General features: G+C 32.5%; 1 protein-coding gene across 1 annotated transcript in view; it reads right to left on the reverse strand.

The window, feature by feature from the left end:
• Positions 1–1618: 1618 nt before the first annotated feature.
• The window catches only part of LOC126892863 (double-stranded RNA-specific editase Adar-like), a 40471-nt gene continuing 25570 nt past the window's right edge, over positions 1619–16519 (reverse strand). The window contains exon 2 of the mRNA XM_050662673.1: positions 1619–2747. Within this exon, the coding sequence (XP_050518630.1) occupies positions 1735–2747 (1013 nt within the window). The 3' untranslated portion in view covers positions 1619–1734. The remainder of the gene's footprint in view (positions 2748–16519) is intronic.

Consider the following 16519-nt stretch of genomic DNA (forward strand, 5'->3'; position numbering starts at 1 on the left):
ACCATCCTTGGATTATAAGCTTTCACATTTTTTCAAAATTGGGTGAAAACAACTTGATGCCAGAATGATTTGTTGATGAAAATAATATATACATTCTCAAATTGCCTATTTTTCGTTGTGGATAATATTGTATTCAACAGTGATGCCAAATTTCTGATGCCAAAATGATTGATAATGAAAGTGGGATATACGTTTTCATGTATATAGCGGCAGCGACAAAACGGTAAAACACTGAACTAAATGTATATAATATTTTCACTGTGCCATCATTTTGAACTCAAACATTTTATGGAATAAACTTATATAAGTCAGTAAGGAATAAACAAAGAAAGCTGATATATTAAAGTAACATCAAGGAATCAAATCTCTAACTACAGAGTTGATTAGACTTCTGCTAACAAGTACAGGAAAAAAGTTATTAAGGTAGTGTAAAGTGGCATCGATATACAGATGCCACTTTGCAAGACGATGCCAAATTGATGGTAAATGCATAATGTATCGATGCCAAATTGATAGTAGGATTTATATATATATATATATATATATATATATATATATATATATATATATATATATATATAACATGGGAGTAAAGTAAAGTGGCACTTTCCTCCCGTGTTATACAAATAGTTATTACCATTCTGCAAAGTACATGGTGCTCTATAAATAAACGTTAAATTGTACAGATATTTACGTAATAGATAATAGAATATTCTATAGGGCGTCAATAAGTTATTTCATCAATGACATACCATGACGTCACTTTTACTTTTCCTCCCTAGGGAGGAAAAGTACTTTCCCTCACTAGGCAGGAAAAGTACGACTTTGCTCCCTAAAAGTACGACTTTGCTCCCTACAAACAGGTCACGAAAAGTATACTTTCGGTAGAGGTAGGTGGAAAACGTCTTTGTAGAAACGATGTAGTAGTCACTTTTTACAGACAAAGATCAATACAATTAATGCATTTGGTGATAAAATCGCAATTTCGATCATTTTTGTACTCAGTGAGTTTTACTTGTCAACTGACGCACTGAAAATATTTGACAGGAGTGCAACCCATTCGGCTAATGGTTACTTTGTTGTCACGTGAATTAGTTTCATTTTAAACTTTTATTAAACTTAAGAGCGTAGGCGCAAAATTTCAGGACAATGCTTTTTAAATGCATTTATTTTTGTTCGAATCCTGAGAAAATAAGTATTTTGGAAAATTTTAAACGCAGGATGAAAGATTACATTATTGCCAAGAGCCGAAGTCCCTGGAAACTTCTATAATGTTCATTTTAATAAGTTACAGGGCTGAAGAAAAAGAGAAAATTTAATGTGATTTTTAATTTCAAATATCTCATTCAAAACTTTTTTGCTTATTCTAACGGACTTTCGACCCTCGGTAATAATGTAATCTTTCAATCCGCGTTTAAATCTTTCAAAAATATTTATTAATTTCTTTCAGGATTCGAAAAAAATTAATGTACATATTTAAAAAGAATTGGCACGAAATTTTGCCCCTACGTTCTAAAGTAATTTAATCCATAGAACTTATCTAATAATTTAACAGAACATTGATTAATTCTAAAGCGGTACGAAGTTCGCAGGAAATAAATAAATAAATAAATAAACAGACTGTAAAAACAAGGTTTATTTCTGTCATAAACTTTTATAAAAAAACTTAAAAAATGTAGAAAAATATATGCTTACATTTTAATGCTATATAATAATATAAGATATTATTATATTTTAAAAAGTAGGAAAAATATTGAACATGTTTTGTTCCACAGGTTTAGATATCCAATACCCTAAACCAGCTTTTTGAAAAGCTTTAAAAAATAGTTTTTTCACAGCCGAATAATTAAGAACACATTCTTTAGCGTGGGCTACAGTCAAGGGTAAATTTTGTTTCTTTGAAATGCCGGACAATTGTCCAGATAATAAGGCATATCTGGTAGCTAAAATATGTTTACAAATCTTAGAAATACTTTGCGTTGGTTTACCCGTATTACATATCACTACTTCAGGTTCTTTAATGCCTAAAAACCATATCACAGAAAAATCTGGAGCATTTTTTGGTATGCGTACTTCAGTAGATGTTACCATTAGCATATCTGGTTTATTTATGCGAAATGGTGAAGGTAAGTCATCTGATATATCTTCAACCCTTCCGTAAAGAGCTCTACTTATATGCGTTTTATTCATTTCGCTGCCCACTACCACTGAGCTTAAATACACGGGATCAATAAAATGAAGTAATAGAGATCCTTGCAGTCCCATGACGTTCCACTTGCAAATTTTATCAGAACAGGACATAGTCTTCAAAGGTTCACCCTGTTTAATTCCATCCCAAGTTTGAGTGATGGAATCCTTAACAGGTATTGTACCTTCACCAGATTCTAACTTATTTCTTAGTAGACCACAGGTTGCCGGATTTGATACTCCGTTGTTATAAATAGTGGCATCGCCACAAGGAGATTTGCTCGTATATAAATGAAACTCAATTCCTTCTTTTATCCGATAACCATTTCCGCAAATCTTTGGTTCAAATATCGATTTTTCACTAGTACTACCAGAGAGTAGCAGTTCTAGCTGGTCATAAAAGTAGAAAAGCAAACATCTTCGGGATAAAATTTCTGCATGCATATCGTTGAGTGCGGTTCCGTTTAAGCATATATTCTTTCCAGAGATGCACTTTGTGCCAGTTGTCACACATATTACTTCAGCAGTTGAAATATCCGAATCTCTCGTCATCACAATGCCTACAAGAAAATTAAGAATTTAATAAATCAAATAAAATATTAAGAGTGTTAATCAAATTCTCAATAGTTTGCAATCAAGGTATAAATACCAATAAGGAAAATTAAAAACAACAGCGCCCAAAAAGATTTCTAAAAGATTTCAAAAAGGAATTATTCTATTATAGACCAGTAAGGATCTGCGGAAAAACGTCTATATGTGGATGTTAGAGGTGGCATTCGGATTTTTGCAGATAAAGTTAAGTGACACCTTCAGTAATAATAATTGACTTATGCTCCTTCTCAAATATGCCCGGAACATTAATAAAAAAATTAAAATATTTAAAAATTTCGAAAAACATCGATTTTTTCTGCTTTCTTTGCTTATAACTTCAAAACGATTCGTTTTGGAACAAAGTCGTACAGAAATAAAATAAAGATAATTGAATTTTGTATGATATACGACTGGTAAAAACTGTCTTAAGGTATTACCTTTTCTGCAATATAGCAATAAATACAAAATAAGGGGGAAAAATAAGTCTGTTGTTATTCAATATTTTTTAACCACTTTGGTGGCACTTAGAACTTTAGTAATTCGCTTAGGAAATTCTTTGTAACATACTTAAATCGTGTACCAAATTTCATTAAAATCGACCTAATAAATTTTGCATAATAAATTTGCAATCTAAATGTTTTTAAAAAAGTTCAAATTTTTTAAAATCTTTCTGAACAAAAAGTAGACCATTTAGAAGTTGACTAATTTTTTTACATATAAAGAGGTGCTCTACCTATCTAATACACTTTACAGAATTAAAATCGGATTATTTAAGGGGTCCAGCAATGTTTTAAATTTTTAAACAATTTTTTGGCTTATAAACAAATAGCTTTGTTTAATAATAAAAAAATTAATTTTTAGCAATGCATATAATTAAAACCGGTATAATTTGACTTAAACTTTCAAGTGCTGTCAGCAGAATTGCTATTTTATTTTTTAATCAAACGTTATTCGCGTTCAAAAATTGCAATTTCTCGATTTTTGAAAGTTGCACCGCGTTTATCTCGAAAACTATGCATCCTACGAAAAAACTTGTAAGAACATTTTTTGCTTAGAATTACCCAAGAAATACAAAAAAATGTTTTATTTTGCGAAAAATCGATTTTATGTAATTCCTTAAGTTCTTTGTTTATAACAATCTTATCGACATCCGGATCAACTGTTACCCAAAAAATTCGTGTTCTACGGGTCAAAATACATAAAAAAACTTGGGCAAGTCCATCTAAATAAAGGAGCCCGTAGCACTCCTGGCCACAGCACAAACATTGCTGAGGCTGCTTAAATAATCCGATTTCAATTCTGTAAAGTGCATTAGATGTGTGAAGTACTTCTTTATATGTAAAAAAATTGACAAATCTTTGTATGTTCTAGTTTTTGTTGTGCAAGATTTTAAAAAATTTTAATTTTTTAAAAAAAGTTTAGATTGCAAAATTATTATGCAAAATCTAGTAAGTCAATTTTAATGAAATTTGGTGTACGGTTTTAGCACATTACAAAAATTTTCTAAGCGAATTAGGAAGGTTCCAAGTGTAACCTAAGTGATGGAAAATCATTGAATAAGGACAGGCTTGTTTTGTCCCCTTATTTTATATTTATTGCTATTTTGAAGCAAGGGTGATAAATTAAGACATTTTTAGCCAATCGCATCTGATAGAAAATTTAATTATCTTTGTTTTATTCCTATAGGACTTTGTTCTAAAATGAATAGTTTTTAAGTTATAAGCAAAAAAAGTAGAGAAAAAACGAAATTTTTTGAAATTTTTAAATATTTTATTTTTTTTTATTAATGTTCCGGGCATATTTGAGAAGGAGCATAAAACAATTATTATTAACGAAGTTATCACCTAACTTTATCCGCAAAAATCTGAATGCCACCTCTCACATCCACATAAAAACAGATCCTTACTGGTCTATTAATAGTATGGTATAGTTAGACCCAAACCCAGACATCCAAAGTGAAAGTTATCCTCCAACACCAAATTGTTCTATATGGTCCATATAATGTTCAGAAAAAAGTCACACCATTTTGAGCGTCGGGTTTGGGGGAGAAAGGGGGGAGAAATCTGTAAATTCGTAGTTTTTTACGTTTTTCGTCAATATTTCTAAAACTATGCGGTTTAGCATCAACAACCCTCTATACAAAATTGTTCTACATGAAATTTTAAATAAAAAAGGCCCTATGCATAGCCCTTCTAAAATGAACGGTTCCAAAGTTACGGAGGTAGTATAGTATAATTGGTCCAAAATAAAGGCCTAACTCAGACATCCAAAGTAAAAGGTTTCCGTCAACACCAAATTGTTCTATATGGTCCACATATTGTTTAGTAAAAAGTTACACCATTTTGATCGTACGGTTTGGGGGGGGGGGAGATAGGGGAGAAGTAAATTAGTAGCTTTTTACGTTTTTCGTCAATATTTCTAAAACTATGCTTTAGCGTAAAGAATGTTCTATAGAAAAATGTTCTACATAAAATTTAAAACAAAAAAGATTGTATACATAATTGTTATAAAATCAACGGTTCCAGAGTTACGGAGGGTGAAAAGTGGAGGTTTTCGATACTTTTTATATTTACCGATTACTCCCCCCCCCCCCCCCCACCCAAACCCGACGCTCAAAATGGTGTGACTTTTTTCTGAACATTATGTGGACCATATTTGGTGTTGGAGGATAACTTTCACTTTGGATGTCTGGGTTTTTGGTATACTTATACCATACATTGCCCATAAAATATAAAAAGTATCGAAAACCTCGACTTTTCACCCTCCGTAACTCTGGAACCGTTGATGTTATAACAATTATGTATACAAGTTTTTTTGTTTTAAATTTCATGTAGAACATTTTTGTATATAACATTATTTACGCTAAAGCATAGTTTTAGAAATATTGACGAAAAACGTAAAAAAACTACTAATTTACCGACTTCTCCCCCATCTACCCCCAAACCGGACTGAATTGGGATACACAGCATCTCAGTAAACATCATATTAAAAATAAACCTTTTAATAATTAAATGCCCGTGGTAATGGTTGCTTTAATAAATACGATTAACCTAGTTTTTGGATCGATGCATGCTAGTATTTGATACAAGGTCGAGTTGCAATAATATTCAGTGGGTGTTTATTAACAGTCAGCACTTTGAATCACGGTCACCTCGGCTTACCAAAACAGTAAATAAACAATAACCGACTTTAATTATATTTTTACGAGAACAGATAAATCAATGAGCAGTTGAGATTCGACGGGGTAACATCGATTTCAAGTGAATAATATACCACCAGTTACTTTCTGTGATATATTTAACGTGTAAATAAATGTCTTAACAACGAACTATATTTACTACATCAACCCTCATAGTCGGGGTAACCACCTTTAAGTATCCAGGGTGGCTCAGAAGGCGGGAGCCACCATATGGCGATCCAAGACCAGGCGAGAACTCAGAACTAGCAGTCTAGGACGAGTATAGAAATGGAGAAAAACGTCAATGTTCCGGCACCTCGACCACCCTAGACAACAGTGTGGTACCTACATGGAAATAATGGAGACATCAGGCCGACGCGGAGCTGAATGGAATGGAATGGGGACGGAACTACCATATGGAACATCGTGGGACAATGCTATGGAACGTGCAGCGAGGACTTTTTGGTGGTACGAACAAAGACGTTTAAAGTGGTAAGTCCATATTATCTATTTTTATGGTATTTCCTGATTCGTATAATATAAAGCATAAAGTATAAAGTAATATTAACGTAATTATAATTTAAGACGCACATTACCTTTTAAGTTTTACCTATTTTTACTTAATTATTTTATTTTAATTTCCTTATGATACCAATATTTATCAAAATATACAGAATTTTTTTTTAACCCTGATATTAGTTATTTATAGGACGTAATGATACATTTTATTTGATACTGATTTTTATATGATTTTTTTTATATATTTACCAACATATTTTATCTTTGCTGATTTTTATCCATTTATTATTTGACTACTGATTTTTATTACATTTGTATTGGCTAAGCAGTAGACCCCTTTTTAATGGTGATTTATATTGAGTGATATACTGATTTTTTTATGGCAATTTACTATATTTTTTACTATTTTTGACATAATATTTTTCATATATATTTACTATACCTCGTAAGACTGTCAAATTTATGCGTTCGTTACGGGTACAGGAATAAGAAAATTATGAATAAATGAGTAGCAACAAAGTTACTTGGGAAGATTTCATCAAAATAGTTGAGGAGATTACGCAAGAAGTAACAAGACAAAGTAGAAGGGTCTTGAAGAAGAAAGTACCTAAATCTAAGGATATACAAGAAGAAGTAACGACACAGCTAATTAAATTGTATAACAAATTCACACATTTAACGAAGAAAAATTGGGAAGCGCTATCGGACAAACAAAGAGAAGCGTGCAACAAATATTTCGGAAAAATAAGAGACAAAGTTATACGCTCATTTCAAGCTGTAAACTTAAGGACAATAGTTCCAAGTTCAATACACCAACTAATCGACAAGGAAATAGAGGAAGAACAAAGCGACGAAGAAGTAGAAGAGGAAAAAAGTGACGAGGAGATAGAGGAAAAAATTGACGAGGAAATAAAAGAGGGAAAAAGCGACATAAAACAAGAGATAAAAATATTAAACATGGCTCTGACAATCAACGAATTTTTGAATATTGCAAGCAAGGTATTGCCCAACGAGTTTGATGGAAGCGCAGGGAAACTACAACCATTTTTAGACGCATTAGAGTTACTTGGAAAAATAGCAGAAGGACATGAAGAAACAGGAATAACATTAATAAAAACAAGATTGACTAATAAGGCTAGAAATCTGATAACTACAGAGGATACGATCCCACTTATAGCAGCGGCACTGAAGAAGGAATTAAGAGGTGACAATCCGAAAACGATAATAGACAAGTTAGCAAAGAAAATGCAAGGAAACAAAGATGCAGCAGTGTACGCATCCGAAGTAGAGGAATTAGCGGAACAGTTAAAGGTAGCATATATAGACCTAGTCCTGGTAAAAAGGGAAGAGAATGGTAAGTTTGATAGTCTTTATGTAGGCCCTTTCACAATAACAGAGGTAAATAATGTTAATTGTAAGATCAGATCGGAAAACAATAAAATCAAGGAAATACATAAGAATAGATTATATGCTTACAATCCGAGAACACCGTGAGTGACAAGTGAAACGGGAACAGTCTAGATAACGAACATTTTCACTTTTATTTTTTGGTATCTAATTAGTATTTATAGGAAAAATGTATATATTGTACTTCGTAAAACGCAGCAAGTAATTAGTGGTACTATTAGAAAAATTTTCTTCCTTTTCCGTAGTCAGAAAATTTTCGGGGGAAGGGGAAGATGAATTGGGATACACAGCATCTCAGTAAACATCATATTAAAAATAAACCTTTTAATAATTAAATGCCCGTGGTAATGGTTTTTTTTTTTAATTGGCTTTGGCATGAACCAATTAGCCAGACTTATTTTTTATTTATGAAATATAAAGGGAGCATTTTTTTTGATCCAATATAAATAAATTGATTTTTCAAATTCTCACACCCTAGGATAAATGTTATTGTGTTAGTAAAATGTGTGTTTCTGTTTAGTGCATTTTTTTATATGTATATTTTTTTTATTTTTTTTTTAATTATATTTTTGTTTTTTTTATGCTTTATTTATGTAGTATTTTGTTTAGTTTTATTTCCTTTTTTTTTCATTGTTTTTTTTTGTTTTTTTTTTATTTGTTTATCATTATTTTACTTTTTTTTTAACTTTTTTTTTAATTATTTTTTTTTATGTTAATTTTTTCGTGAACACACTTACAATAATATTTTGTATCGCAGAATTGCTTACAATGGTGTTAGTTTTTTACAATTTCATTTTGCAACGAATTAAATGATTATACAAACATTGATATAAGTTAATATTATTACTAAAAATTATACAATTTAGACTGGTTGGCAAACAGAATTTGAGATTTACCATTTCTTCGAAAAATGATTCTATGCTCTTCTTATTTCTTGAACATTCTAGGATTACATGGTTCATATCACCAACTTCTCCGCATGGACAATATGGGTTTTCATCCAGTCCTATTTTATATTTGTACAAAGGAGTCATAGCATGATTAGATCTTATTCTGTTTATTGTAACAATGAAGTTTCGTTTGGTTAATTCATGAAACCAGCTTTTCAATGGTATGTTATTTTGGTGGCCGACATAGTTAAGCCCTGTGACTGATGAATTATATTCTTGCTGCCACAATTGTTTTAAATGTGAAGTAAACTTGGAGGTAAGATCTGTATATGGAACAATATTGGTGGTTAGATGGTAGCCTGTGTCAGTGGCTGATTTGGTTAGTGTATCCACTGCATCATTACCTTTTATTCCTGAGTGCCCTTTAATCCACACTACAGTTATTGTTTTCCTTTGTTTTGTTGCTTCAAAGTTCAGTTTTAATATTTCTGCCTCTATGTTAGTAAGGTTTTTCGATGATTTCAAGTTTGTTATTCAGTCAACTGCACTTTTACTGTCAGTGAATATAACATGATTCTGTGTGTTTCTCGACTGGACGTATCTAAATGCATTTGCTATGGCAATTGTTTCGGCGGTATATATGGAACACTCATCTGGTAGCTTGAACTTGTAATATTGGGAAGAGTTTGCGTCATAAAAGGCACAGCCTACTTTTCCATTCAACTTGGATCCGTCAGTATATATGTATTGGTGTTCAGGCCATCTTCCATTAATGGTTTCTAGAAAGTTTTCTTTTGGGTCCAGGTAGTATGTTTTTATATGTTTTGAAAAGAAAACATGGGGAGGTTCGGTGTAGATAGGTATAGTTTTGTTGATAGACAGGGAGTTAGAGATTTGTGCCAGTGTGGTATAGCTGTTTACTAGGAGTGGAGTAGCTTTTGAGTGAAAATATAGATGGGTGAGTACTAAGACAGTGAGGTCGTGAATGTTACGAAGATAGCTGGCTTCTTTGGATATGGCTTTAGCCATAAATTTATGACTAATTAGCTGCCTTCTGAAAGATAGTGGAGGTTCTACAGATTCGACTTCTATAATATTTATTGGGGTAGATTTAAGATAACCAAGACATATTCTCAAACTTGTGTTTTTCTGGGTCTCTATTTTGTTTCGGTGAGTATGTGCTGCTGTTCCATATAGGTGACTGCCATAGTCTAATATACTTCTAACCATTGTTTTATAGAACAGTAAAGCGGTATTTGGATCTGCTCCCCATTTGGTATGGCAGAATGCTCTCAAAATATTCATAGCGTTCTCGGTTTTTTTTATTGCATGGTGGATGGTATCTTTCCACAGTAATTTTCTGTCTAAATAGAGTCCAAGGTATTTAACACAATTTTTGATTGGAAGAAGATATGGTCCCAGTTGTAACTGTACTTGAGTTATGTCCCTTTTTTTAGTAAAAATACACACTTCAGATTTTTTCTCAGAAAGAATTAAGTTGTTTGAATCTAACCAGTGCTTAACTGACCATAGGTTTGTGTTTAAAATGTTCTGACAATTTGAAATAGTAGTACCGTTGGTGTAGATAACTATATCATCAGCAAACTGTATCATATTCACGTTATTCAAATTTACTTCGAAGTCCATTGTATATAGTATAAAAAGTAGCGGGCTGAGTATGCTGCCTTGAGGGAGTCCAAAATTCGATGTTCGGGATCCTTGAAGATTTTGGTTTAATTTTAGTGAAAGTCGTCTATCAGAGTATAGTGAAATTAAAAATGAACATATTTCATGAGGTATTCCTATTGATGTCAGCTTATGGTACAAAATGTTTAAATTTACGTTATCAAAAGCCGAGGAAAGGTCAATAAAAACTACAGCTGTATGTTTTTTTATTGTATATCCTGTCAGTATATCTGTAACGAGAACAGTAATAGCTTCGAGAGTGGACCTACATTTCCGGAAACCATATTGTGAGTTTGGTAGGATGTGTTCAAATTCTAGCCATTGTTCTAATCGATTCTTTATTATTCTTTCCAGAGTTTTAAGAATACAAGATGCCAGGGATATAGGTCTGTACGAACTTGAGAGGTCTAGCGGTTTGTCTTTCTTTTTAATAGGTAATATTATATAGTTCCTCCAGCTATCCGGAATAGGACTTGAACCAGTCCAGATACTATTATAGATTTCTAACAGAGACTTTTTATGTTTAAATGGGAGGTGAAACAGCATGGAGTAAGTTATATTGCCCTCGCCTGGTGAAGTATTATTAGATAGTTTCAACGATCTTTCTAATTCCCACATCTCAAAACGTTCAAGTAAGTACAAGTTGTTTCTGGGAACAGTTTTTAAAGATAACTGATTGTATTCTATGCATTCTTTTGCCCAGTCTAGTGAGATTGTGGCATGGAATTCTTCTATCCAATTTGCTTCCAGATCAATAGGTAACTTATTCTGCTGCTTACGATTCTTAAAACTATTTACCTTTTTCCATACTTCAGTGATGGGAGTTGTCTGATTTAGGCTCTCAACATATTTCCTCCACTGAATTCTTTTTGTTTCTTTGAATGTTTTTTTTGCGATGGCATCAACTCGTTTGAATTCAAGTAAATTTTGTATGTTTGGGTTTTCTTTCCATAATCTGAAAGCTTCTTTTCTCCTATGAGCAATGTTGTTGCAGGTCTCATTCCACCATTGTTTTGGTTTGTGCTTCCAGTACTTATTTCTTATTATTGTTCTTTTCGGGATACAAATGTTTGCAGCTGAGTTTATCGTGTCTATGAAATTGTTGTAGTTACATGCGGTGCTCATTTCCTCTAGTGTTGTCGTGTACAGATTCCAGTTGGCTCTTTTAAGAACCCATATGTTGTGAACTGGACCATAGGTTTGTAAGCCTGAGTCAGAGTTATTAAACTTCATATATATAGGAAGGTGATTGGATCCATGAGGATCCTGTATGACTGACCAAGATATTAAATGTACTATGTCTTGCGTACAAATAGACAGATCAATGGCACTTTTTCTACCTGACGTAACAAGTGTGGGTGCACCATCATTGAGATACACAAGATTGCAGTGATTAATAGCATTGAGCAAAGAAACACCATAGACATCATTAAACTCACAACCCCAAGAAAGATGATGAGCGTTGAAATCTCCAGCAATTATAAAAGGTCGTGGTAAGTTTTCGAAAAATTGTATCCATTCTCTTACTTCTATCCGAGTCTTTGGTTTAATGTATATTGACAATATGTACACTGCTTTGTTATTAGGTAGAAGTTTCACTTCGATGCATGTACACATCATTCTTGCTAGTTTCTGTACTACGACTTCTGAAAATAATCTATTGGATTTTACTAGTATGGCTACCCCACCGTAACCATCCATACGATCTGACCGAACAATATTATAACCTTGGAAGTTATAAAACCTTTCCTGTTTGAACCAGGTCTCTGACAAAGCTGCTATGGTAGTTTCTGTTGTGTTTAAGAGATATTCTAAGTTTTCTTTATTGCCAACTGCAGATCTGCAGTTCCACTGTAAAATGTTGAGTTTGTTTATAGTTGAGAAGACGACGAAGTAGTTGGTATATTGTGCACGTTTAATAATTGTTTACTAATTAATATTTGCTGTAAGTCTTGTTAAGTAACATTCGGATTATGTTTCCCTAAAATTTTTAAAAAGTTCGGTAACAATAGTAAAAATTATATCTAAAATATCAGAGTTTGACTCTGTAGCGTGTGAGAATTTGAATTTAAATTATTTTTATATGAAGGACTATTTATAATTGGAATATTAGTTCCTGATTGTCTAAAGTTAAATGTGTATTCTGGATCTGACTGTGTCAAGACAGGACTATTTGGTCTCTGCCTTTTGCTGCCTTTAGAAGATTTGACGACTGTATATTTATTATGATTACTATTGGCCGAAAATGTGAATGGACGAGTAACAGAAGAGCTATTTAAACTTTGGTTAACAAGAGGGTAATTAGAAGAAGGCAAATTTTGTTGATGAGAATCTTTAATAATGTTATTTGATGTTACGTCTGCATAAGATTTGCGGGGAATTTGTTTGTTGGCATCATGGTAATTAATATTACTATTAGTCATGCATTCTTTAATTAATTTCTGTCTTTTGAATTCTGGACATGACTTAAGATTTGTTGTGAAGTGGTCTCCCATACAACTAAAACATTTTGGGGTTAATGTTGTTTCCTGACACTCTTTTGTATTATGGTCTTTCTGGCAATTGTTACAACGGGGGTTACTCCTACAATGCTTCCCCTGGTGGCCAAATCGCAAACAGTTGAAACAAAGCAGGACTTTTTGTTGATATGGTTCAATTTCTTTCAACACCTTATTTATAGTAACGTATTTTGGAAGTATTTGTGTTTTAAAGCTTACTACACACGATTTAGTAGGAACATAATTTATTTTATCATCGGTAACCGTTTTTCTATTTATTCTAGAAACGCTTACTACCTCAAAATTAGAATTTATTTCGAATTTTTTAATTTTATTTTTAAGATATTCATCGGAGAATTCTGTTGAGACATCCCGTATAACACCTTGTCTAATAATAATAAATTTAGGTATATAAACATCCAAATTGTTTTTAACAAAAACCGGATCGTCTTTCTTGTCGATAAGGTAATTAGCGTTTTTAGAATCCGTAAATTTAATTCTTAATTTATTTCTGCCAATTGTATCGATACTAATTATTTTATTATCTAATTCTGGGAATTTTGTAAGAATAATGTCACCAATTTTTAATGCATTAAGTTTACCTTTAAGATCGCTATCTTTATTTTCAACATATATATGGAACGGTCCACGGTCATTTATGGTATACTTAAAAATTTCTTTTTGTTTGTCATCGTTAGATTTAATAGGATCGGAAGTACTTACAGTTTGGTTGAGTTCAGCCTTACTAAAACCTTTAAAATTGCTAGGGGATTCCATTTCAACATCTGGACTACTAAGGGTGGTATTGGGAGGTCCATCAGGTTCAGGGGGCGGTTTACCGCCCGTGTCCGCACTCATTTAATTAAAAAATAGAAACAAAAACGCGAGTTATTAGTCTATATATTATTTGAATAATTATCGATACTTATTATTCGTATTAGTAAAGCGTTTAGATTACTCGTCAGCACCGGCTATTGACACGTCCGACTCACACGAGAACTAAAACTAGAATCGTGGTAATGGTTGTTTTAATAAATACGATTAACCTAGTTTTTGCATCGATGCATGCTAGTATTTGATACAAGGTCGAGTTGCAATAATATTCAGTGGGTGTTTATTAACAGTCAGCACTTTGAATCACGGTCACCTCGGCTTACCAAAACAGTAAATAAACAATAACCGACTTTAATTATATTTTTACGAGAACAGATAAATCAATGAGCAGTTGAGATTCGACGGGGTAACATCGATTTCAAGTGAATAATATACCACCAGTTACTTTCTGTGATATATTTAACGTGTAAATAAATGTCTTAACAACGAACTATATTTACTACATCAACCCTCATAGTAGGGGTAAGCACCCCTAAGTATCCAGGGTGGCTCAGAAGGCGGGAGCCACCATAGGACGCTCAAAATGGTGTAACTTTTTACTGAACAATATGTGGACCATACAGAACAATTTGGTGTTGGAGAAAAACTTTTACTTTGGATGTTTGGGTTAGGTCTTTTTTTGGACCAGTTATACTGTACTACCTCCGTAACTTTGGAACCATGCGTTTTAGAAAGATTATGCATAGAGCCTTTTTTATTTCAAATTTAATGTAGAACAATTTTGTATAGAGGGTTGTTCATGCTAAACCGCATAGTTTTAGAAATATTGACGGAAAACGTAAAAACTACAAATTTACCGATTTCTCCACCTCCCCCCGCCCCCCCCCAAACCCGACGCTCAAAATGGTGTGACTTTTTTCTGGACATTGTGTGGACCATATAGAACAATTTGGTGTTGAAGGATAACTTTCACTTTGGATGTCTGGGTTATGCCATCTTTTGGATCAACTATACTATAAGTATTATTAGCCCAGTAAATGAACGGTAAATACGGCGATACTGTATAATTTTCAGGGTCAACTCCGAATTGCATGAAAATTTGGTTTTAGGTTCTACTTACCCTCCACTTCAAACTTAAACTTGTGCCGTTGGTTGCTTTTACTTTGGGTGTGACAGTCACGCCTTCTGAGGGATGAAAAAACGCGCATTTAAAATAAGTCCTGAAATAGATAAACTAACTAATTCTAAACAATTTTGGTGCTATAGCACTTTTTAAGTAAGTCAATACTTTTTGAGTTATTTGCGATTAAAAATATTTATTTTTCGATAAAAGATCTACGTTTTCAGACGGTTTTTCGCAAATAACTCAAAAACTATGTCTTTTATCGAAAAAAATAATCTTAGCAAAAATATAGCATAAAAAAACGAAAAAAGTTTTGTATCCGCAAAATCCAACAAAAGCAAAGTTGTAGCTAGCTCATGAAACATACGTTCTTATTCTCCAAATTCCAAATCTAATATTTCAACGTGAAATAACCAAAAAATTAAGCACTGTTCGGGAAAAACTTATTAAAACTTTTTTAAAAACTTTTATTTGTTTTTTTTTTATAAAAATTTCTAGCATCAAAACTAAATGAGTTGCGCTCCAAATAAAGTTGGCTTCTTTTTTTGGTAAAAAAAATCGTGAAAATCTCTCCCTATTTAGCACCCCAAATGGAATTAATCGTAAACGCTTTACAAACAATTTACTTTAATTATGTATTTTTTATATGATCCGTAAGTTTCACGGGCTTAGTGTAATTATTTTTGAAAGGGTTATAGTTGAAAGGGCTTGAACGAGTCACTAATCACGAGTGTATGCAAACTTTGAACAGCCATATCTTAACAAATTTTTATCTTACAGCAAAACAAAATGAAACTAGCACATTTATAAAAGCAAAACCGACATTTTTTACTTTCTGATATTTTTCGTATCAGCAATACTTTTTAAGTTATTGTGAAAAAAGGCATTTTTCCAAAAATTTTGGAAACATTTTTTTACTCTTAAACCATTTTTTTAATAAGCACTTCGAACCGGTCAAACTTACAGATCATATAAACAATTCACATTCATATAGAGTAAACGGTAAAGCAATAACGATTAATTTTATTTAGGATGTAAATAGTGCGAGATTTTTACGATCTTTTTTTACCAAAAAAAGGGGCCAACTTTATTTTGAGCGTAACTCCTTCAGTTTTGATACTAGAAACTTTTATAACAAATACAAAATATAGTTATTTATGAAACAGTTTGTGACTGTGACGTATGCTTTTTACGCACGCACGCCATATATTGCGTAAGTGCGCAAAAATTACTTCACGCACAGTTTCATACAATATTTTATCTACGATAAACAAACAAAAAAACTGCAACTCTTCGTCACTGGAATACATTTCGATCCTACAATTTTTAGAACTTTGACATTTAAAAAGTCAAACTTCTTTCAAACCACAAAACAGTCGAAACTCTTGTAATTTATTGCTCACATGTCATCACCATGACAACGCGAAAGTTAAGGATATTTGATTATATGAACGTGTGCCAAAAAACAGTGCGAAAAAGTAAATCCCATTTAAAATACATTGTTATTTCACGCACACTTTAAACCCTTCACGCACTGTTGTCTATAATGACAGTTTTTACAAACTAAAAACTTATATGTACATAATATGAGATAGAGTAGATAAAA

The sequence above is a fragment of the Diabrotica virgifera genome, chromosome 9 (assembly GCF_917563875.1).
Source record: "Diabrotica virgifera virgifera chromosome 9, PGI_DIABVI_V3a".
Classification (NCBI taxonomy): domain Eukaryota; kingdom Metazoa; phylum Arthropoda; class Insecta; order Coleoptera; family Chrysomelidae; genus Diabrotica; species Diabrotica virgifera.